This window comes from Balaenoptera ricei, chromosome 3 (genome assembly GCF_028023285.1).
Source record: "Balaenoptera ricei isolate mBalRic1 chromosome 3, mBalRic1.hap2, whole genome shotgun sequence".
Lineage (NCBI taxonomy): Eukaryota > Metazoa > Chordata > Mammalia > Artiodactyla > Balaenopteridae > Balaenoptera > Balaenoptera ricei.
In genome coordinates this window covers 167,543,506-167,566,950 of record NC_082641.1, presented here as the reverse complement: position 1 = coordinate 167,566,950, position 23,445 = coordinate 167,543,506, and the positions used below count along the sequence as shown (strand labels likewise).

The following is a 23,445-nucleotide window of genomic DNA, read 5'->3' as shown; positions in this document are numbered from 1 at the left end:
ACTAACTTAGGAAGAATGATACTGGTTTCAAAGCTTCAAGTCAGAAAAATGGGATAGACAAACATCAATATATGAAAGTTTCGTGTATGTCAAATGAAGCATCTTTTTCATAAAGAAAGGTTCACTTATTTTGCCACATGTACATAAAATCACTACAACTTTCAACTTACACAATGTCACATGGCATACTGTATCTTAATAAAGCTGGAAAAAAATAAGGTCTATTTAAATCCTGCCACATATACCTCCAGTTCCCTTTTCCCAACGGGCTCCAGTTTACCTTGGGATCCTGAGAAAAACTGTCATTAAATGATTGGCATTACAAGTGAGAAGAGACACATTTGCAATGACACCAGTAGCATCTGTATCTCATGCTCCACTCCAAAATAAATTACATTTAAATAAAATATTTAAGTGTAGAAATTAACACTATAAAGGAGCTATTATAAAAATGATATTTATAAAATATTCGAGGTAGAAACACCTGTCTAAAGATAGTCATTTGTGGATACTAAAGTTTGAACCTTGTTGGCCATTTCTAATTTAATTATTAGAAGAGCTACTTAAGATTGGATTTATGTATAAAGAGGAGTTCCCTTTTGGAGACTTCTGGACAGAATCTCATGGTGTCCTGAGGAATACTGAGGCAAAATTCAATTGATTTAAATAACTTTATTTCAAACAATGTTTATACTGATTACATTATTTTCAAGGTAAAGATTAAATATACCATTTTAACCATATTCAGTTTTTCAAACTTGTCCTATGCTAAGGAATTAGAAACATTCATTTTGTTCTTCATTAAAAAAATTCTACCTGAACACTACCCTTGGTGGTGATGCTGTACTTTTAGATGGCGGTATCTAAATTCTACATTTTTGAAACAGGAAGACAAGAGTACAGCCATTTTGGAAAAGGACGAGGGAATGGCCATGAGCCAGTGGGGCTTGACAAGCCCAGTAAAACAGAGCACCTAAAAGCATAGGCTTCTGAGACAATAACCAATGATCCACAGGAGTAAAGATTTGCTCTCTCATTGTTCCACCGATGTATGTACATAGTTTCCAAAGAATAAAAGCGGGACTATAAAATCCTCCACCTAGCAGTCACCCAACTCCCAGTTCCCTGAAAGATACAGATAAAGGCCTGACACACATTCCTAAGTTGTTTTTACAGGAAGCAGATGCCCACTAGATAAAAACTACTGACCAGGGACTTCCCTAGTGGTCCAATGGGTAAGACTCCGCGCTTCCAATGCAAGGGGTCCGAGTTCAATCCCTAGTCGGGGAACTAGATCCCGCATGCATGCTGCAACTAAGAGTTCGCATGCCACCACTAAGAAGCCCACATGCCACAACTAAGACCCGGTGCAGCCATAATAAATAAATAAATAAAAATAAAATTAAAAAAAAAAAAAAACAAAAAACTACTGACCACAAGAATATAGACCCCAGACAGGTTGAAACCAGAAGGTTGATGACGCTTGAAACTTCACCTTGATGCCAACCAGTCTGAGAACTGAGCACAAGCTGATCAAGCACCCTGCGGTCCCCTCCCTCGTACTGCCTTTAAAACCCTTTCTCTGAAAGTCCTCGGGGAGTTGGCACCTTTTTCTGCCTTCTCCCTTGTGCACAAGCTATCTCTTTCAATAAAAAGCTTTGCTTTCCTAAGAGTCTTGTGGGAGTGATATTCATTTCTATGGTATTGCTGTCCAAGAATCTGGAGAGGGTCCAGTAACATTTCCTTCATTTGGGATCTCTCATAGGTGAGCACACTGAATCTTCACTAAAAGGCTTGAGAATATATTTTTCATGTGCGTAATCTTTTTCTGAGATTATAATCATACGTGATTATTTTAGTCATTGGGAAGTATGCTTGAGACCATGAGATGTGATAGCTATGGAGTTGCCTGACAACACGTGATTTATTAATTAATCAGGAATTCAGCAAAGTGCTTCCTTTCATCATTTTTCCACTGGTTCCCAGGCCCTTCTTCACCCTCACATGCACTCAGTCTGGCCTCACGTGAGTTTCTGGGGTTCCAGTTGAATCAATTTTCTGCAGGAGTAGGACTCTAGCCATACATACATACCTCTATCATCAAACACCATCCAGTGTCATGTGACCTTAATTCTATGTGTAAACCTATAAAACATATATAAGCAAATATATAAATATATAATATATAAATGTATAGACATTAATTTATATATAAATTGTTTTATATATAAATCTGCAAATAAATATTAAAATGTAAACTTATATTCCTGTGTATCCTATCCTGAATAATTTCAAATGGTGTGAGGCAAGAAAGGTCCCTTGGCCTTTGCCTATCTCTTCATAATGGCTCCTTTTAAATCTGTGCTCTTTACTTCTAATGACATAAGATCTCATGTATCAATAAGATCTGCTTTATGGAACAGCTTAGACCAGGTGGAGACAAGTAAGCAGTATGGTTGGGGAGACAATATCACATTTTATAAATAAGAAATAAGAAAAAATACACGATGGAAAACAGATCTCAGAAGGGCACTTGCTGATATGTACCTAAAAAGAAGGGCAATTGTAACATATCAAATTTCAGTTAAAAATATTGAAACTCTATACACGAAAGCTATCCAAATAAGGAATAGTTGTTTCACTTCTAATTATAATCTTGAAAATGCATATAAAAAATATATATATATATTTACACACACATACATGTAAGATTGTTAAATATATATAAATGTTTCAAAAGAAACATGTAAGGACAAAAGAGGATAGTGGCTTCTATAAAAGAGTGGAAACTTAGAAACCCCTAGATGAGACTTTCAATATCCACAAGGAACATTTTGTGTTGCAACTCTTAAAAAGTTACATACATAACTCTTCATGTGTACTGATTGGCCAGTTGTTAAATTCCAGTTTTATTCATGATATGACAAGTAATCAGTTATTTAAATATTTTAGTCTATGTCTAATAACCATTTTTTTGTTGTTGTTTTATTTTAAGGTAGTGTGTAGTTAGAGGATATGAAAGAGGAGTGGCGTTTTGAGTAGTTTATAAAAACAAAATTGGCTTTCTAGTGCTGGTTGGGTTGATAAGTGTTAGTATCTTTTCTCCTGAAGCTTCTCTATTAACGGAAAACTCAGTGATATATTCTGTTTTTCAAAGGTGAATTAGGGAGCATGTGAAAAACAACAACAACAACAAAGAACTTTTGCTTGAGACCAAATAAAAAGCATCAGAATTACCAAATAATTTGAATTCAAAGTGTGATGGCTTTGTTTTGATAGAGATGTTTCACAGAGAGTTCCCTTGTGGTGGTTTGATTTCTCTAACTTGATAATTACTTGGTGTCCCAGGGAGACTATTTATTAAAAATAGGTCAGTTTAAAAGCATAGGGGCTGAACAAAGATTTAAATTAACTCTCATAGAACATGAGGGAAAAAAAAAGGCTTTAAAGCAGACTTGTTTTCTTTACTTAACAACTTCCGGGAGCTGGGAGCCCTGCCAGTTAAACCCCTGCCCTGGACATGTCAAGGGACTTGTTAGAGCACTACAATGTAACAATAAAAAGTTATAATTAAATAGAGGAAATTACAAGCACTTGCCTCTGTAGTCTGGATCCCAGGAGAAGAGCTTGTTTAAACATCCCTTGGGCTTCTAACTCAGCTCTCCCTGCATTCTGGACATTAATGAAGCCCCAGGTTCACTTAAGGGGAACTTGACAACAGTGCAATCAAAGAGAAACTTTGAGGAAAAGTTTTAGGTTTCTCTGGGATCAGATAGATGCCATTCTTCACGCATAATGCATGGGCCATTTGCCTATCATTAAACACACTGTGTCTGTGTTTACAAGTGTATTGGGAGTGGGAGGATAATAGTGTATTCATTAATTTGAAGTAGTAGAACAGCAAAATGAGCTCTCCTTGGTGCCTGTGGGATCATTTAACTCCTATGCTCATGCCTCATGAGGCCCTTCTGCACATGATGATTAACCACTGGAATAAACTGATCATTCCAAGTACAAACTCTTTTCCCTGACATACCACTTATTTCATTATCTTGAAGAAGACGTTAACTCCAGACTCATAACTTAGCTTTATTTTAATATTTTGACTATGTCACAGCATTTGTGGTAAAACTGTCACTGAGCTAAAAATATAAGTGGGTATTTTAATGGGTGTAGAAACACATGCTGTTCAACTCTCTTACTTCACAAGAGCTCTTGACTGTTTCAATTTTATACAAAATTTCACTTATTCATAAAGCCCAAGAACTGGGGCTAGAATATTCAAAAGCAAAAACCTATAAATGGTATCAATATGGTAAAACATTTAGTCGTCAGTGAAAGATACAAAAATTATAGGATAGACTGAATTGACTTATGTCAGCCTTCCTGTTAAAAAAAAAATGTTTTATTATCTTGGAGGGATCGAGGGAGAAGATGGCGGAAGAGTAAGACACGGAGATCACCTTCCTTCCCACAGATACAGTAGAAATACATCTACACGTGGAACTGCTCCTACAGAACACCCACTGAACGCTGGCAGAAGACATCAGACCTCCCAAAAGGCAAGAAACTCCCCACGTACTTGGCCGTGTGGATGAAAGGCTCTTGGTGCTCCAGCCAGGCATCAGGGCCGTGCCTCTGAGGTGGGAGAGCCAACTTCAGGACACTGGTCCACAAGAGACCTCCCAGCTCCACGTAATACCAAACAGCAAAAATCTCTCAGCAATCTCCATCTCAACATCAAGACCCAGCTTCACTCAATGACCAGCAAGCTACAGTGCAGGACACCCTATGCCAAACAACTAGCAAGACAGGAACACAGCCCCATCCATTAGCAGAGAGGCTGCCTAAAATCATAATAAGGCCACAGACACCCCAAAATACACCACCAGACGTGGACGTGCCCAACAGAAAGACAAGATCCAGCCTCATCCACCAGAACTCAGGCACTAGTTCCCTCCATCAGGAAGCCTACACAACCCACTGAACCAACCTTAGCCACTGGGGACAGATACCAAAAACAACGGGAACTACGAACCTGCAGCCTGTGAAAAGGAGACCCCAAACACAGTAAGATAAGCAAAATGACAAGACAGAAAAACACACAGCAGATGAAGGAGCAGGGTCAAAACACACCAGACCTAACAAATGAAGAGGAAATAGGTAGTCTACCTGAAAAAGAATTCAGAATAATGATAGTAAGGATGATCCAAAATCTTGGAAACAGAATAGACAAAATGCAGGAAACATTTAACAAGGACGTAGAGGAACTAAAGAGGAACCAAGCAACAATGAAAAACACAATAAATGAAATTAAAAATACTCTAGATGGGATCAATTGCAGAATAACTGAGGCAGAAGAAAGGATAGGTGACCTGGAAGATAAAATGGTGGAAATAACTACTGCAGAGCAGGATAAAGAAAAAAGAATGAAAAGAACTGAGGACAGTCTCAGAGACCTCTGGGACAACATTAAACGCACCAACATTCGAATTATAGGGGTCCCAGAAGAAGAAGAGAAAAAGAAAGGGACTGAGAAAATATTTGAAGAGATTATAGTTGAAAACTTCCCTAATATGGGAAAGGAAATAGTTAATCAAGTCCTGGAAGCACAGAGAGTCCCATACAGGATAAACCCAAGGAGAGACACGCCAAGACACATATTAATCAAACTGTCAAAAATTAAATATAAGGAAAACATATTAAAAGCAGCAAGGGAAAAACAACAAATAACACACAAGGGAATCCCCAAAAGGTTAACATCTGATCTTTCAGCAGAAACTCTGCAAGCCAGAAGGGAGTGGCAGGATATACTTAAAGTGATGAAGGAGAAAAACCTACAGCCAAGATTACTCTACCCAGCAAGGATCTCATTCAGATGTGATGGAGAAATTAAAACCTTTACAGACAAGCAAAAGCTGAGAGAGTTCAGCACTACCAAACCAGCTTTACAACAAATGCTAAAGGAACTTCTCTAGGCAAGAAACACAAGAGAAGGAAAACACCTACAATATCAAGTACTATTTAAAATCAATTCTCTTGTTTTCTTAAGTAATTGTTAACCCCCAATTTCGTGAATACTACCAAGTAAGTCACTTGAAAATCATCTAGAGCAATCTATTTCACTTAGCAAGTCTAAAGCTATAGTTCAACAATTTTATTTACAGTTCTATGACAAAAATTACTATGAACAGCTATCCCCTGGATAAGTAATCAGGTAAAGCTAGTTTGACTCACTAAATCTGATTTACTGAGTTAATAAGCCAGTTGATTTAGAATAGGTCTAATGCATATTTCTCATCCATTCTGCATTAAACTATTTCCCATGCCTAAAATGTCTTTTTTCCCATTCGTACATATCCGAATTCCCACTTCTGTGCTGTAGGGCTTGGCTCAACTACACCTGCCTTTAGTGAAACTTTTTTCACCTGCACAATTGGTGATAATTTTAGTCTCCTCAAGACTCCCACGGGGTTACCTCTGTTGTGACACTTGAGAACCTGACACTCCCAACTACTTTTTGTTTTTCTTCCTTAGGGGCTCATTAGGCAGAAGCCATGTGTGAGTTATCTTTTTTCCTCTATGGAAAGCACCAGAGACCGCCCACGTAATGGAAGTTCCAAAATAAAGAATTCTGAACGACTGAAAAAGACAGGGAATGCAAACACGTTACCTGCTGCTTTTTGCACGTTCTGCAGTACGGCACAGCCGGAAACCAGACACACCAGGTGGTAGAGGTTCAGGAGCATAACATTCTTTACCAGCAGAGTGTTTCCTTCCATTACTTACAGGTTTCTTTGTGGCCAAGCCTATGTTTGAGAAAGCATGAAAAGAAGGAATCAAGATGCACCAAAGGTCTACAAAGCAACTGTCACACGTGTACACTTTGAAAGGAATCAAACAGGCACTTGACAATGATGCCAAGGCCATTAAAAAGAGGATCGTTTTGTACAAAGGTTTTACATAAGCCAGCATTTTAAAAAAATATAACTTCTCTACAGTAACAAGTTATTTTAACTAAAACAAAAGTATTGAGATGTGCAGAAATGCAAAAATAAATTTTTAAAAAATCCCAAAGTATGATACATTTTATGTATCATGCAGAAACACTCAAGTTTATTGAATCTTTGAACACCTTTGGCATTTCTGAATCTCAAGGACAGAGAAACACAGATACACACCCATGACTTTTGCCAAACAGAATCTTCAGAATTAGACCAAAATTTCAATTTAAGATGAATTTTTCTATGTAAAAACAATAAAAGTTATAAGACTGCAAGTTGCTGGGTGGTAGGTGAGTCAATGTTACTCTCCTATAAGCCTGTCAACCTTCGCTTTTCCTTTGATTTCATATAGAAAACACACAAAAAAAAACAAATGAAACCCACTAGATAAAAGAGTGAAATGTGGAGACTTATCCTATATTTCAGTAGTAAAGAGGCAAGTATCTTTATATGAAATATTTGGTTGCAAAAACTAGACCTACGTGTTAATATTTTATTTAGAACAAGCCATATATTAAAATTCACATTTAAATATTAAATTTGAATTTCCTGAAAAAAAAATCATAGGTTAAAATGGTTACATTTATCCTTCAAATCTACTATATTTTATGTTATTTTATTTATTTATTTTAATAGATCTGTATTGGAGTATAATTGCTTCACAATTCTGCGTTAGTTTCTGTTGCACAACAAAGCGAATCAGCCATATGCATACACATGTCCCCATATCCCCTCCCTCTTGAGCCTCCCTCCCACCCTCCTATCCCACCCCTCTAAGTCATCGCAAAGCACCGAGCTGATCTCCCTGTGCTATGCTGCTGCTTTCTACTACATTTTAGCAGCATTAGGATGGAGTGTAAAATAGAGTGTATGTGGTAATATAGGATAAATATTTCATAGAGTGTAGCTTATTGATAATCACCACATGAACCTGTGTGATTTACATGCCTCTTAAAAATATATAGGAGCTCAGTTCATTTTGTGCTATTTTATTGTGTTTTTTAACTTAATTACCCTCAAAAAAAAATGTTTGTATGCATGTGGTTTGTATGTGTATACCCTTCCTTTACTTTCAGAAACTAATGCAAATATATTTGTATTAAAAATTTTTTTAATTACACTTTTCTTGTTAGAATATAAAAAAATTTCTAATAAAAGTTCCCATTTTTTTTTAGGCATACATAATTACAACATAAATGTGACACAATTCACACCATTATTTCACCCCTATACTCACCTGGATCTAAGTGTATACCCAGATATTGATTGGGCTTACCTCTATGTCTCCAAATAACTGAGGCAAATACAAAAAAAAGCCCAAGAAATAAAATTACTCTTAAAATAGCTCAATGAGCTTGTATACTTCAGTTACATTTCCACCTTGTTTAATCACGCTAAATAAAAAAAAAAATTTTAATTGTTTTATTCTCATTCCATGATGCCCTATTATATACCACCAGGTACTAATATTATAGAATTCCTAATACGTTTTACATATACATGTTTTATTTATATATATTTCCATTTCTAATATTATAGAAAAAGTCAACTTAGCTATTTTAAGAATGCTTTACATATGATATAAATTTTTAATAATAATATGTAATTAGTGTGATATCACAAATCTTAACTTCTTTGTATGTACTATTTGATTATTAAAATATCACTGTCTTGAAATAACAATTGGCAGACAAATCATAAGCTTTTTTTTGACTTAATAAACACTCTTAACGACTTCTATTTAATACACTATTGCCCAAGCAAGTTGATTAACAGAGAATCAAAAACATACATCTTTAAGTAGAAAAAAAAAAAAGCTGTCTCTATGAAGATGTTTACAATAGTTTATTATAGGTTATTTCCAATATTTCACCAATATGAAAAATTGACCAACTCAATGAAACCTTGTGAATACAATGTTAAAAAGTATAACTATGAATCATAAAATTTAAATTTAATATGAAATGATAAGAATGGCTAATTATATTGAAGCTATGTGGAATTATGTTTGTAGATAACAGGAAGAGAAAATGAAAATGTAAATATTGCTTGATAGGATAATGAGATTACAGGTGATCTTTTAAATGTTTCATTGTTATGCTAATACAATACCTTTATAAAACCTAAAAATCTTCAAACAACACATTTTTTAAAAATTGTGGTAAAATACACAAAACAGAAAATTTATCATTTTAACCATTTTAAAGTGGACAGTTCAGTGATATTAAGTCAACAAATTTTTACAATTTTCAGATGGCACCTGAATAAAAGATGTGTTGTCCATTGGTGATTTTAATGTATATGGTATATAACTAAAGTCACCACAAAACATTTTCTGGGAAATTGGCAGATCATAAATATAAAAAATTTATTTTGCTTTATATTAAACCTTATTGTTTTACTGTTTCAAAATTCAAATTTACTCACAAGGAAGAGTCAGTTTCATATTAGATTTGGTTTAACAAGTGCTGCTCCTGCTATTCATTCTTATCACCAAAAAAAAAAAAAGACTATTTGTGACTAACGATAATATGTTCCAGAAAATTAAAAGTTAAGGTCTCTTAGAAACAATGCAAACATTATCAGAAGTGAATTATAGCAAATTTATATATTCAGGAGAATGTGAAACTTAGACCATTGATTGTTAAAGGGTTTTAAAAGCTTTTTATTACATTTGGTAACAAAATTATAGGCTTAGTTGTAAAATCCTGGGTTAACTATCATTTGGAAAATTAAATATACATTACAGTAAACATTTAGAAAATGTTTTTCTAAAATGTTCCATCTAGGTCAATAAACTTGTCTGTAGAAGTCTTTTATAAGGATAATACATATTTCAACTTTTTTTTATCATTGAGAGAAACAAGATATTGCCTGACTCAAAAATTTCAGCAAGAATTTCTAAGAAAGAAGCAGGGAACAATGGGAAGGTTGGAACTGGGAAGAAATTTTGCTTCTTATAGCACAAAAGGTAATTCTTCATATAAAAAAACAAAATCATCCCTCAAAATCACCACTACTAAAATTATCATCAAAGTGCACCCCAAATTTCAATTGCAAAGTATTAGAAGTAATCATCAACCAGGAAATATTTTCAAAATAACAAACTTTTTATGAAATCCAGACAATAATGTTGGTTAATATTAACATCTCTTTAAATTCATTTATTATATCTGTATTCTACAAATTCTCATAAGTATCAAAATAATTATAGGCCTCCTAATATGCATGTGGTTAATATTGGTTGTTTTAATTTTAGCACACTGGAAAACATAAGGGATATAAGTTCTAGTAGCGTTAAAAAAAAGAGTTACCAATTCTAATAGTAGCTTTTGCTTTACGACCACTTCCCAAAATTATAGTTCTCTTTTTCTGTCTAGCAGCTTTGGATGGTTCCTTCACCGATGGAGAAGTTATCTGCTGGTACTGAGAGAGAAATGATAAATATGCCATTTAAGCTACAGGTAATTTATGAGGGTTTGATCTTAATTGGAAAATAAGATATTTTAAGTTAATAAAAGGTTTTCAATCTGCATTTCTGGGAACCTAAATTAAAGCATCACATGACATTTTCAAAAACAGAAGAGCCATTTCATTTGACTAAAAACTTAGTTTTAAGACGGCAGAAAGTACCTTGATAATTTTCTTTTAAGAAAGAAAGAAAAACAAGCCATTAAAGAGAAATTCTTCCAAGAGAACTAAAACATGTTACATACCTCTGACTTGGCACTCCTTCCATTCTGGAGACCTTTATTGATAACTGCTTTCATCACAGAATGATCTAAAGTAAAATAAATTGAAACTAGAGTAATTATTTCCCAATGAGTGGCTATTTCCATTTAAAACCAAAAGCCAACTAATTATTGTTTTTCCCATAAAATTAAATACACTTATTTCCCCCTTTGTGTATTCTAATTTCTTCCTCAAAAACCTAAGATGCCATCTTGCAGACTGCCCCCAGTGGCTACTATTTTGGCAGGAGCAAAGGTCAACTTTAAACATTTTGCATCTAAGGTGGCTTTGGATACCTCTGGATAGAAAGTACAGTCTGAGCACTGTCCAGACACTTAGATACCTAAAGCACATCTAAGATAACAAACCAAAGTCCTGATATTCCCTCAAAAGCTGCTCCTCCCATCAGCTCCCTTCTTCTAAGTGATACCACCCAGTTGCACACATAATCACCAACGACTTGTCTCCTTGTTACGATTTCCTTCATACCTCACATCTAATATATCTGCAAGTCTTGTTAGCTACACCCTCAAAACACAGCCTGAATTCAACCACTTTTCACTTGCTCCAAACTTCCAGCCTAAGCGAAGCCATAAACATCTCTTATTTGGACCACTGTGATAGTCTCCTAACTGGTCTCCCTGTTTCTCTTCTTTATCCTCCCAAGTCTATTCTCTATACCAGGTCACCTTATTCAGATACTACTTGGATCATGCCTTTTTCCAGTTCAAAACCCTCTACTCATTTAGAATAATCCACATCTTTACTCTGGCCTTCAAGACTTTACAAGATCAGACCCCTGGCTAGCTCCTTGACCTCATGTCATACCACACTCTTCTTCACTCAGTACTCTGGCCATGTTGGCCTCCTTGCTTTTCCTTAAATACTCCACCCACCTACATGCCTGCATACTCATTGCCTCCTTGTCCTGGAGTGTGCTTACCCCAGATCTTCCATGGCTTGCTCCTCTCATCATTCAGGTCTCCGTTCAAATGCCACTTCTCCAGTGAAGCTGTCCCCTAACAAACCTATCCAATGTAGTCCTACCTGCCCCTCCTCACTCTCCTTACATTACGATATTTCTGCACTTCCTATTGCCTAAAATTATATTACTTATCTGTTTACTCATTTCTATCTGAACTCCTTCACTAGAATGTAAGCTCCACGAGGGCAAGACTTTTGTCTGTCTGGTTCACTGCTTTGTCCCTAGTGCCTAAACCCGTATCTGGCACACAGAAGCTATTAAAAAAATTACTTGTGAAACTGACAAATGAATAAAGTACTCCTTGCAAGAATTCACAGGTTGCACAAGAAGGAAATAATGCTCTTGGTAGAAGCAGGCTTAGTATCTAGGTTCACCTCTATTCAGAGTAGAGATAAGAACAATTTAAAGGTATAACTCACTTTAATTAGTACATTATCTGCTAAAAACATAAGGGAAGTGCAACATTATAAAAGTACAGTTGACGCTTGAACAACATGGGTTTGAACCTCGCGGGTCCACTGACACACGGATATTTTTCAATAAATATGTACTATCGTCCTACACGAGCCAAGGTTGGTTGAATCCACAGATGCGGAACCACTGACTATAAACTTATACCCAGATTTTCAACTGCGTAGGGGTCGGCACCCCGACCCCCACGTTGTTCAAGGGCCAACTGTATATGATGAGGAAAGTTCAACACGTTAAGTTTTAAAAATTGTCAATACGTGAACAAATTCTTTTTGTTTTGCTATGTGTTTATCAATTTAAAAAAAAAGTGACCACATATCAACGAGTGGATTTTTTCTTATATCCAAAACGACCAGAGTTCTGTTGGTTTCAAGGGTCTTTAGTAAAGCCTTTGCTCCTTCACTGGTGAGGCCACACTGCTGCAGGTCAAGTGCTTTCGATGAAAGACAAAAGGTCACTTGCTAACTCTATACAGATTTAACATATAGACAACTCTCATTTTCTCACGTGTGGAAGAGGCCTGCACAAGACCAGCCATGGCAGGTTTGTAATTTTGGGTACGGAGAAAAACAGAAACGTATACGCACACACATAATGCATAATCCAATTTAAAAACCTCTTCTTGGAATGTTCATTGCAGCTCTATTTACAATAGCCAGGACATGGAAGCAACCTACGTGTCCATCGACAGATGAATGGATAAAGAAGATGTGGCACATATATACAATGGAATATTACTCAGCCATAAAAAGAAACGAAATTTAGTTATTTTTAGTGAGGTGGATGGACCTAGAGTCTGCCATACAGAGTGAAGTAAGTCAGAATGAGAAAAAGAAATACCGTATGCTAACACATATATACAGAATTTTTTTTAAAAAATGGTTATGAAGAACCCAGGGGCAGGACAGGAATAAAGATGCAGACATAGAGAATGGACTTGAGGACACGGGGAGGGGGAAGGGGAAGCTGGGACGAAGTGAGAGAGTGGCATGGACATATAGACACTACCAAATGTAAAATAGATAGCTAGTGGGAAGCAGCTGCATAGCACAGGGAGATCAGCTCGGTTCTTTGTGAACACCTAGAGGGGTGGGATAGGGAGGGTAGGAGGGAGACGCAAGAGGGAGGAGATATGGGTATATATAAATGTATAGCTGATTCACTATGTTACAAAGCAGAAACTAACACACCATTGTAAAGCAATTATACTCCAATAAAGAAAAAAACAAAACAAAACAAACCTCTTCTTGGATGTGCAATGATAACCCTGCCTTTAGCACCAATAAATCATCCAACATATTTTACAATTACAGAACTGAAGAATAAATATATATAACCTATGAGCAAAAAACATCACAAAATGAATCTCAGTTGAGAATTAGCAAGGGCGAGGGTGGCAGTGGCAGTGTAAACCTCACAAGCAAAAACTGGTGGAGCTCAGAAATGCACTGCATTCTTTTGATCATGATCTTGAGCTTCAAATCACACTTGAAACTAGTTAAAAGGGGAAAAAAAAATAAAATAGAAGAAATGTAACAACTGTTAGTTTTAGAGCAAAAAAGACAAGTCTAAGAGGATACACATAATAACAAATTCAAAGAATGTATGAATAGAGACTACATACTAAAAACCTATCATGAAAGTATGATGGTCAAGAACTCTCTGAGTAACAGGTCAGACAAAAACTGGAACAAATGATCATGAATTCTAGTAGTTCTGGGGCTGAACAACCTACTCATTTAAACCAAAGGGATCATCACAAAAGCACAGGTATTAAAAAATATTACATGAAAGGAAACTACCATGAGTCATCTTTTTAAGTGTTGTGTGGACCATCACATTAAAATAACTGGAGTCTTTCAACACCCCACAACACACAGAAATAGCAAGTCAGACATATGGATCTGACAGGATATGATACAACCCTTACAAACTCTCACTACAGAAGAATGGACACAGGGTGTAATTAACCAACTAGCCAAATTAATACAAACAGCCAGTAAACCTCACGAGTAAATCAAATGAATACAAAATAAAACAAACTGTGGTTATTCTCCTATCAGATTAAACCAAGGCTTTTAAAGGCTTTTATTCTGTAATAACTGAAAAACTGGACACAGCTTATATACAAGAATGGATAAGCTATGTGTACTGTGGCATATTCATATAATAGAACACTGAACAGTCCCAAAAAATGATGCAGTAGATGCAAATTTACTGACTTGCTAAAATGCTCATACTAAATTAACTGAAAAAAGTTATAAAATTTGGAGTAATCCCACTTGCATGAAAAAGGCAGAGGTACTCATTTTTGTAGTTTTACAGTTTTTTGAAAGTGCTACAAGCCAGTGTTTGTGAGAGGCAGGCTTCACATCCACTGTTGGGGTGGACTACAGATTGGCATAGCGTTTCTGGGTGGTAATTTGGCAATGTGTATGAAAAGTCTTAAAAATATGTCACACTTAGTCATTCCACTTCTAGTACCTTATTCTACAGAGGTAATCCCAATGGACATACAGATGTATATACAACGTATTCACATTGTTTCTGACAGGGAAAAGCAAACTGTCTAAATCTAATTGCAAAGTATTGATTAAACTATGGGACATCAATACGATGGAATACTACATGATACATCATTAAGCGAAAAAAGCAGGAATATGAAATAGCAAGTATACTACAATTCTATTTTTGTAATCACTAAGTGTACAAATATATTTACAGAAAAAAAAGACTGAAAATATATACACCAAAATGAACAGTGATTATGTCTGGGTATTAAGATTACAGGTAATTGTTCTCTTGTTACTCTGTATTTTCTATAAAGAATATATGCAACTCTTAGAGAAAGTTTAAAAGCAACATAAAAGCTAACAGAAAAATGAGGCTTTAAAAAAAAAATCCTATCACAACAGTATCATGCCAAAAGCTAAGCATATCTCATATTAAAAATTCAAGGGCTTCCCTGGTGGCGCAGTGGTTGAGAATCTGCCTGCCAATGCAGGACACACGGGTTCGAGCCCTGGTCTGGGAAGATCCCACATGCCACAGAGCAACTAGGCCCGTGAGCCACAATTACTGAGCCTGCGCGTCTGGAGCCTGTGCTCCGCAACAAGAGAGGCCGCGGCAGTGAGAGGCCCGCGCACCGCGATGAAGAGTGGCCCCCGCTTGCCGCAACTAGAGAAAGCCCTCGCACAGAGATGAAGACCCAACACAGCCAAAAATAAATAAATAAACAAAGTAAACAATGCGTTTAAAAAAAAAAAAAATTCAATACTTTCAATTTTAGAATTTACCTCTAAGCCATAAATCCTCACTAAGAGATTCTGCAAAAGCACTTGCACCCAGGTCACCAATGAGCATGCTGCAGTTCAGAGTGATGCGCCTCAAACCAGCCATACAGTCGAGATCAGGTCTCCTGGAACGAAGACTCTCAGCCCAGGTTGCTTCATGCCTTCTGGTAGTCTGATACTTCAAAGATTTAATGGGATGAAATTACGATGCTTGAATAAGGAAACAGTGTGTGCCTACTGAGTATGGCTTATTATGTCAGAGATTTACACACACGCATATCAAGCATATATGCCAGGAGAATCAACCTGAGAAATTAAACAGTCAGTTCTGGTTTACGAGTCCAGTGACCCAGATTCTAGTCGGTCAGTGATTAGATTCCAGCCACTGGATGACCTGCTTTTGAACACTTATGTAAAGTTGGACAACTCAATTACAGTCTATGAATTATTTTCCTTACCTTCTAAGTCAGGGAATTGGTTCTAAATTCTATCGTTGCTGAGGCTCTAAATGTCATCATTCTGTCCTCCAATGGTCTCCAAACACCTGACTGGGCAACCCAAAGAAAACTTTTTAATATGCATCTTATTTATTAACAAATTATACACATGAAGTTCTATACATATAATTTATGTACATTATAAACTACACAGATATTTTTTAAATGATACAAAGGTAAATAGGTTCTAATATTTTCTTTTCCTAACTCCTAAGGCATTATTTTATTTATTTTTTAAAAATATTTATTTGTTTGTTTGTTCGTTTGGCTGTGCCGAGTCTTTAGTTGTGGCATGCTGGATATTTTAGTTGTGGCATGTGGGCTCTTAGTTACGGCATGTATGTGGGATCTAGTTCCTTGAGCAGGGATCGAACCCAGGCCCCCTGCATTGGGAACACACAGTCTTAACTGCTGGACTGCCAGGGAAGTCCCAGGCATTATTTTAAAAACTATATTTACAAAATGGATCTCACATGCTCCCTAGGGTATGCACACAAGCTTTAGAGGCCTGGACTATGCAGAGCCAGTTTGATGTGCCTTGGGAAAATAATGGTTTAACATTTAACCACAAGTATTGTCTTAAAGACATTCAATTCTCTTTTTTTTCTTTTTTTTTTTAAATTAATTAATTTATTTATTTATTTTTGGCTATGTTGGGTCTTCGTTTCTGTGCTAGGGCTTTCTCTAGTTGTGGCAAGCGGGGGCCACTCTTCATCGCGGTGCGCGGGCCTCTCACTATCGCGGCCTCTCTTGTTGCGGAGCACAGGCTCCAGACGCGCAGGCTCAGTAGTTGTGGCTCACGGGCCCAGTTGCTCCGCGGCATGTGGGATCTTCCCGGACCAGGGCTCAAACCCGTGTCCCCTGCATCGGCAGACGGACTCTCAACCACTGAGCCACCAGGGAAGCCCCAAGACATTCAATTCTTTATATTCATAAAATAAATTTTGGTAACAGGGAACACTGACTTTAAATGAAAAAAGTCTTGTTACATTCTTGAAAAAATAAAAGACTCAAAGTGCCTTTGACACTCTAAAAGGAAAATCATCAGTGTCATTTTTCTATTAACAATAACTTATAAAAGCTCCAAGGAGAAATAACAGCAATCACTTACACAGTGCTTAGTATGTGCCAGGCACTATTTATGCAAATGAGTTCATTTAAACCTCATAATGAGGCACAGGCGTTAAGTGATTTGTCCATGGTCACTAGCTATGAAATGGGAGAAAGGGAATTTGAACCTAGGCCATTTGGCTTAGGCACCCAAGTTCTTGACTGTTTTCTACCCCAGGGGTCAATGGACTTGCCCTGTATAGGCTCAAAGAATTTTTCAATTTTTAAAATCTAAATTTAAACATTTCCAGCTTTGTGGGCTATACAGTTTCTGTTGCAACTACCCTACCCCACTGGCATAGGGTGAAAGTAGCCACAACTACCATGTAAACAATGGGTGCAACTATGTTCCAAAAAAAACTGTCTTTACAAAACCAGGTGCATTTTAGCAAGTCAGAACCAGGCTGGATCTGGCCCACCAGCCATAGTTTACCTATCCCTGATCTGTACCACCAAACTATTAAAAAGGCTTCATGTCAAAGTATTAAATAACTTTAGGCCTAAATACCGTAATTATAACCACTGTAAAGTTAAGGCATTATTTTAAAAACTGTATTTACAAATCGCTGATGTAGTGATTTTTATTAGTTTATAAACTACAGCAGCTAATAAACAGTTGATTTATTTAAGTCTTGAAGACTATAATGGCATAGTTTCTTCACAGTATCACAATCAATGTTTTCAGTAACTAAAAATACATAAAAGTATTATTATGTATTATATATTAAATCTCTTATTTCTAAAATTAAGTGGACTATCTTTACTAAATGGTAGAATCCCAAACTAAAAACTGGTCATATTCTGTCAACAAAACGAAAGCTGCACTCACATGTATCAAAAGACAAAAATTAACTGCCATCTGGGTCAATGTATTAATATGCTTCAATCACATATGTTTTCATGAAAGTTTAAACATAAAATCACCTTTAAGATCTTGGCCATGTGATCTGCTCCCTGCCATGTCATATTACACCCCGTGAAGTGTACTGTCTTAAGAGTGATAGAGTTCTTTATACCTTGACAAATAACTAAAAGGAAAAAAAAAACCACACACACAAGATGAAGAGCCTATACATTTGTAAATCTTGACTTATTTGCTTTTCTTGAGTCAATTGGAGGTTTATAGCCACAGTCTTAAAATCATTAACTACAATCTTCCCAAACAGGTAATTGACGAACTGATGCATTCTAAAACTTGTCAGTAACAAAGTGTTATTCCAGTTTACAGCAACAGTTTACTTCTATTTAGATACTAAAACTGAATACACTGAATACTGCAAACTTTATTCCCAACCACTCATTAAAGTACTACATACCGGGCTTCCCTGGTGGCGCAGTGGTTGAGAATCTGCCTGCCAATGCAGGGGACACGGGTTCGAGCCCTGGTCTGGGAAGATCCCACATGCCACGGAGCAACTGGGCCCGTGAGCCACAATTACTGAGCCTGCGCGTCTGGAGCCTGTGCTCCGCAACAGGAGAGGCCGCGATGGTGAGAGGCCCGCGCACCGCGATGAAGAGTGGTCCCCACTTGCCACAACTAGAGAAAGCCCTGGCACAGAAACGAAGACCCAACACAGTCATAAATAAATAAATAAATAAATAAATAAAGTACTACATACCTTTTGAGACACAGGAAAAAAAAGAAACACCTAAAAAGAATAAGATTTTTCCTATTTTCATTTCCAATGATATATCCCAATCTTGATTACCAATCAGCGATTTAAATGTCAACTATAAACCCAGTATTTTATTAGGTGCTATGCAGTATACTAGAGCAATAGAAGAGAGAGGACCTCAAACCCTCTGTTCCCTCAAATTGAAAGGCAGGCTTCCTGACCCCTCCAGACCACTACTGGACACAGGGAACACACTAATGTTTCAGGACCCCAACCAACAGTCACCTGCTTTGTGATTACTTCCGTGACACACCCTCACCAACACCACTGAATTTGCTGCTCCTACGGGATGTTACATTTATTTCCTATTTTAACACATACCACAGTGCATTACAATTATGATTGCAGATACATGTTCTAACAATCTAAAGAGAATGATGACTTTCTTGCTCTTTACATCTTGCTATTTCCCTTCTCATGATATTTCTTGAAGAGAAACCATAAAAATATAAACAAACACAAAAAACAGAAATTATACAAAATGTGTGTTTTGTGGCTTAACACAAACGTAAGTAAAATTAGTTCTGACAGCATCCAGCATGACAAACTTCCATGGTACATATGAGAATGGACCAAGGTTTGAGCAGGTACAGGAGACAATCCAGGCATGAACAACACCAAGAAAAGGTAGACAGGAAGTAACATGGTGTGTAGGAAATCACGAGACCAGTCTGATGGGAAGAGACTTAAAGAAGACTGAAACTCACTTTCTAAACCTCCATCTCCAATAGGACAATTCACAAGACACAGGTGCACCAAATTGGCTGATTTATTCAATCCCTTTAATGGGGAGAACAAGTTTAAACTTTTATTGGTTTAGTTTGCCCCAAAAGCAACTATCAAATGTTGGCAGGACACAATGAAAGCTTACCTTTGTTAACATAGTTAAGTCTCTCTCTCTCAGAACTAGCCCATTTAGCTCCAGGTTCCTTAGCGCACCCGACGCACTTACACAGCATTCATGAGCTTTACACAACTGGAAGGTCACATCTTTATTTCTTATCGCAGGAACACGACTTCTGTAAACTTTATTTCTGTCACAACCTAAAGCAAAATTATTGTAAAATGAGTAATTTAAACGTTTTATCACCATTAAAAAGCATCTAAAAAATAAAAAAAAAAAAGCATCTGCTCTGTGCTAAGGATTAGAAATGACTCCTGCCCTTAAAGCCTTCACTAAGGAGGGACATGTGTAAACTCAAAATTTCAATCACATGAGATAAAGAACCATAACCTTTATGCACAGAGGTTCCTATGGAGGCAAAAAGTTATATCTGACGGCTTCATGATAACCCTGAAGTAGAATCTAGAAAGCTGAGGCTCTGCACAGTTGGAGGAGGAGGTGCATTAAATGCAGAGGGAGCACCCGTGCAAAGACACTCAAGCCTGACACCTGCTGGGCACTGTAAATACTGCAGGTAGGGATGACTAAAGGCCAGGGGTCCAAGTGTGAGAACAGACAGAAATGAAAATAGAGATGTTGGTCGAAGCAAGCCTGGGAGAGAGCATGGCTTGTATCCCACAGGTGATGAGCCCTGGGGCTACCACAGGCTGAGTAAGGGTGCCTCCGCTGATTAGAAAAAGGCGCCCCGCTGCTGAAGGACTGATTAGATAAAGGGAGTGATCACAAAAAGCTCCCCTTCCTCAGGGCCAAAGAGCCCCAGGAGGCTTGGCCGAGCACAGTTCAGACTACACGCCTCTGGGCAGGGCACACGCTGGGCGGCTAGTACGCACTAACTCTGTGTGGGCAAGCCATTAGCAGCATTATTTTAAGCATATCTTTTCATGTTAGAAGATCACTCAACCCGAGTAGGCAGATGAACTTAGAGGAACAGAGCCCAGGAGCCACGAAACCACCCAGGAGCTTCTGCCATAGTCCGGGCAAAATGGAATGTGGATGAAGAAGCAAATTGAGGAGGAGGCCAAAATCTACAAGCTAGACCCACTGCATGCAAGACATAAAGAAAGGTCAGTGAAGGAACTCTGAAGAGAATGGGCTCTGCAATAAATTGTTTTTACATTCAATGTAAAATATTAGGCAAAATTAAGTACACTGGCCTTTAAGGTCCCTTCCAGCTATAATTTCTTTTGATTTCTAACCTATTACTCAGGTTAAGTAAAGTCCCTTCAGAGGTACAGAGTTCCTACACCTGAATGGGATGCAAAGAATAATCTGACTTCTCTTCACCAGGGATGAGTTGAACTGTCCTTGCAGAAGAGATAACAGATGGTGTGAACCCCAGATCCTAGAAAAGGGCCAGGCACACAATAAGTATTCAGCTTTTGGAAAACAAATGAACAATCATTTCCTCTCCTAGATCTTCACACCCTTCCTCTGCTGGCTACTTTCTCTCAGCTTATAAACATCCTCAAATATACCCACTTAAAAAACTCTCAGACCTATGATTCTTTGGATCTTCTTGTGGGTAACCTAAGTCTCTCCCATGCCTTCAAATACCTGTCCTCCCAAAAAGCCCAGATCTGTACCTTGGGCCCAGACACGTCTACCAGGCCCCTCTAAAGCACTGAAGATTAAGTAAGATCCTCTCCCCACCCCAATCCCTTCCTACTGTGCTCTGTATCTCACAAAAAGATGCAGCTGTAAACTGTCACCCACGCTTGCTGCCCTCCCTTTTCTAACTGGTCACCAGGCCTCACGCATTCTCTCTCGGATCTCCAAAATCCAGTCCAACCTTTTATAACTTAAGTGGGACCCTTAGATTACAATTCACCCTGCACCCAATCAAGTGCCTTCCACATGGAGGTCTGAGTGAACCTCTAAACCAGAAGTCCATCTCCTTGTTCTTTAGGGTTTCCCACAGCCTTCAGGATAAACATCCAAACTTCTGACAGGACAAACAAGGCCCCTTTCTGTTGGGCCCCAGTAGGTTTCCAGTATCAACTCTCATTTCTTTCCCAAACCCTGAGTTCCACTCCTGTACCTTAGTTTTGCCATATTTTCTTATGTTTCTCAAACTTTGACACACACTGCTCCCTCCTGCCACCCCAGGAACTTCTACATATCCTTAGAAAGGATGGCACCTCCTCCAAGAAGCCTACCCTGAACTTTCCCTTCTAAGACTCTGTGCTCTGCAAAGGGGAAAGGTCGGGGGGAGGGATAAATTAGGAGTTTGGGATTAACATATACACACGACTATATATAAAATAGGTAATCAACGAGGACCTACTGCATAGCACAGGGAACTCTACTCCATATCCTGTAACAACCTGTATGGGAAAAGAATCTGAAAAAGAATGGATATACATATAACTGAATAACTTTGCTGTACACCTGAAACTAACACAATACTGTAAATCAACTATACTCCAATATAAAATAAAAATTAAATTTAAGAAAAAGATTCTGTGCTCTGTAGCACCAGAACTCACTTCTTCCAGAGCACTGACTACTGTGCTTGTTTACTTGCCGCCCAGTAGAAGGGGAGATTACCTAGGGCAGAAGCATTGTCTCCAGCAGCCGTTAGTTCTGACAAGTCATTCAAGTGCCAGGATACTTTACACACATAACCTGCTTAATTAATTCTAAGAACCCACAGAAAGAGTGGTTTTTAATGTCATTTTACAAGTGTGGGGATTGTAGTGCAAAAGAAACCTGCCCAGGCCACAGAGAGCATAAGCCCTGGAATTCAAACCCTAAGCTGCCTTCACACCGGTGCTCTTTCCACTATATGATACGACTATTGAAAAAAAATTTTTTTTTCCTGAGCCCTGTTTTAATGGAAAGGAAATGAAGCTGGGATATATCCATTTCCTAATCGCTTTGGCGTGTACCAGGCAAAGTCGTTCAACAGACCAGGTAACATCTGTGCAACAATTAACGATGCTCCAAACTGTGCTAAGTGTCCTACATTGTAGAGTCTACAAGCATTAACAGAATGCGACCTTGTAACCGCCACAGAGAGTGAGCCCTGTTCAGCCCATGCTACAGATGAGAACACTGAGGCCTAGAAGCCTTAAGGCACTCGGCCGGGGTCACCGAGCCGGCAGGAGTCCTCGGCTGCACGCCCCGTCTAGTGCACGCACACCCGGGCACTGGGCACCGGTTCTAGTGCCCACCCTCCACCTTGCATCATCTAAAACCCCGCTTCGCAGCGCCCACACGAGAGCCCCTGGAAGCGGGAACTACAAACCTGTCTCGACAAGCCGTGGTTGGAAGAAGCTCTGGATACAGATCACGGGCAGAGGGTGCTCAGGAGCGGCGTCCATTCCACCCCGCGGAAGCGGTCGTTAAGTCCAGCAGGCCCTCCCGCAGGGAAGCGCGCACGGCGGGCAGAGGCACCGAGTCCTGTAGCGCACACAGGTCCTCACAGCGCTGGAAGAGGTCGGCCGCGCTGTCGCAGCGCAACTTCACCGAGTGGTCATGGCCCGAGCGCGGCCTCAGGGACGCTGGCTGCGGACACGATGCCCACACCCGCCTGGGGACCCCGGCTCGCCTCCCGGCCCCTCGGGAGCCCCCCGCCCGGCGGTTGCGGACGGTGGACCCCCGTCGCAGCCAGAAGACGCAGGGCCACGGGCCCCAGCTAGGCCGGCCCCTCGATGCCGCGCTCCCGCGCCCCCTCCCGCGCCTCCTCGCGCGCCACATCGCCGGCCGCTGGCGCCTGTCTCATAGCCCTCCGCGCCGCGAGGCTGCGGTTCAAGCCTGCGGGTGGCCCCGTG

The 23,445-nt window shown here is 38.7% G+C and overlaps 1 protein-coding gene across 1 annotated transcript; it reads right to left on the bottom strand.

Moving 5' to 3' along the window:
• Nucleotides 1-578: 578 nt before the first annotated feature.
• On the bottom strand, nt 579-23,377 carry LOC132363974 (centrosomal protein of 78 kDa-like). Its single transcript, XM_059919708.1, is given in 13 exon segments — nt 579-2,145; nt 6,674-6,809; nt 10,319-10,430; nt 10,721-10,785; nt 11,629-11,632; nt 12,516-12,625; nt 15,489-15,663; nt 18,017-18,120; nt 19,476-19,548; nt 19,640-19,812; nt 22,920-22,973; nt 22,976-23,017; nt 23,020-23,377. Coding segments are annotated over 13 exon segments (1,428 nt in total). The 5' UTR covers nt 23,372-23,377; the 3' UTR covers nt 579-2,117.
• Nucleotides 23,378-23,445: the final 68 nt, after the last annotated feature.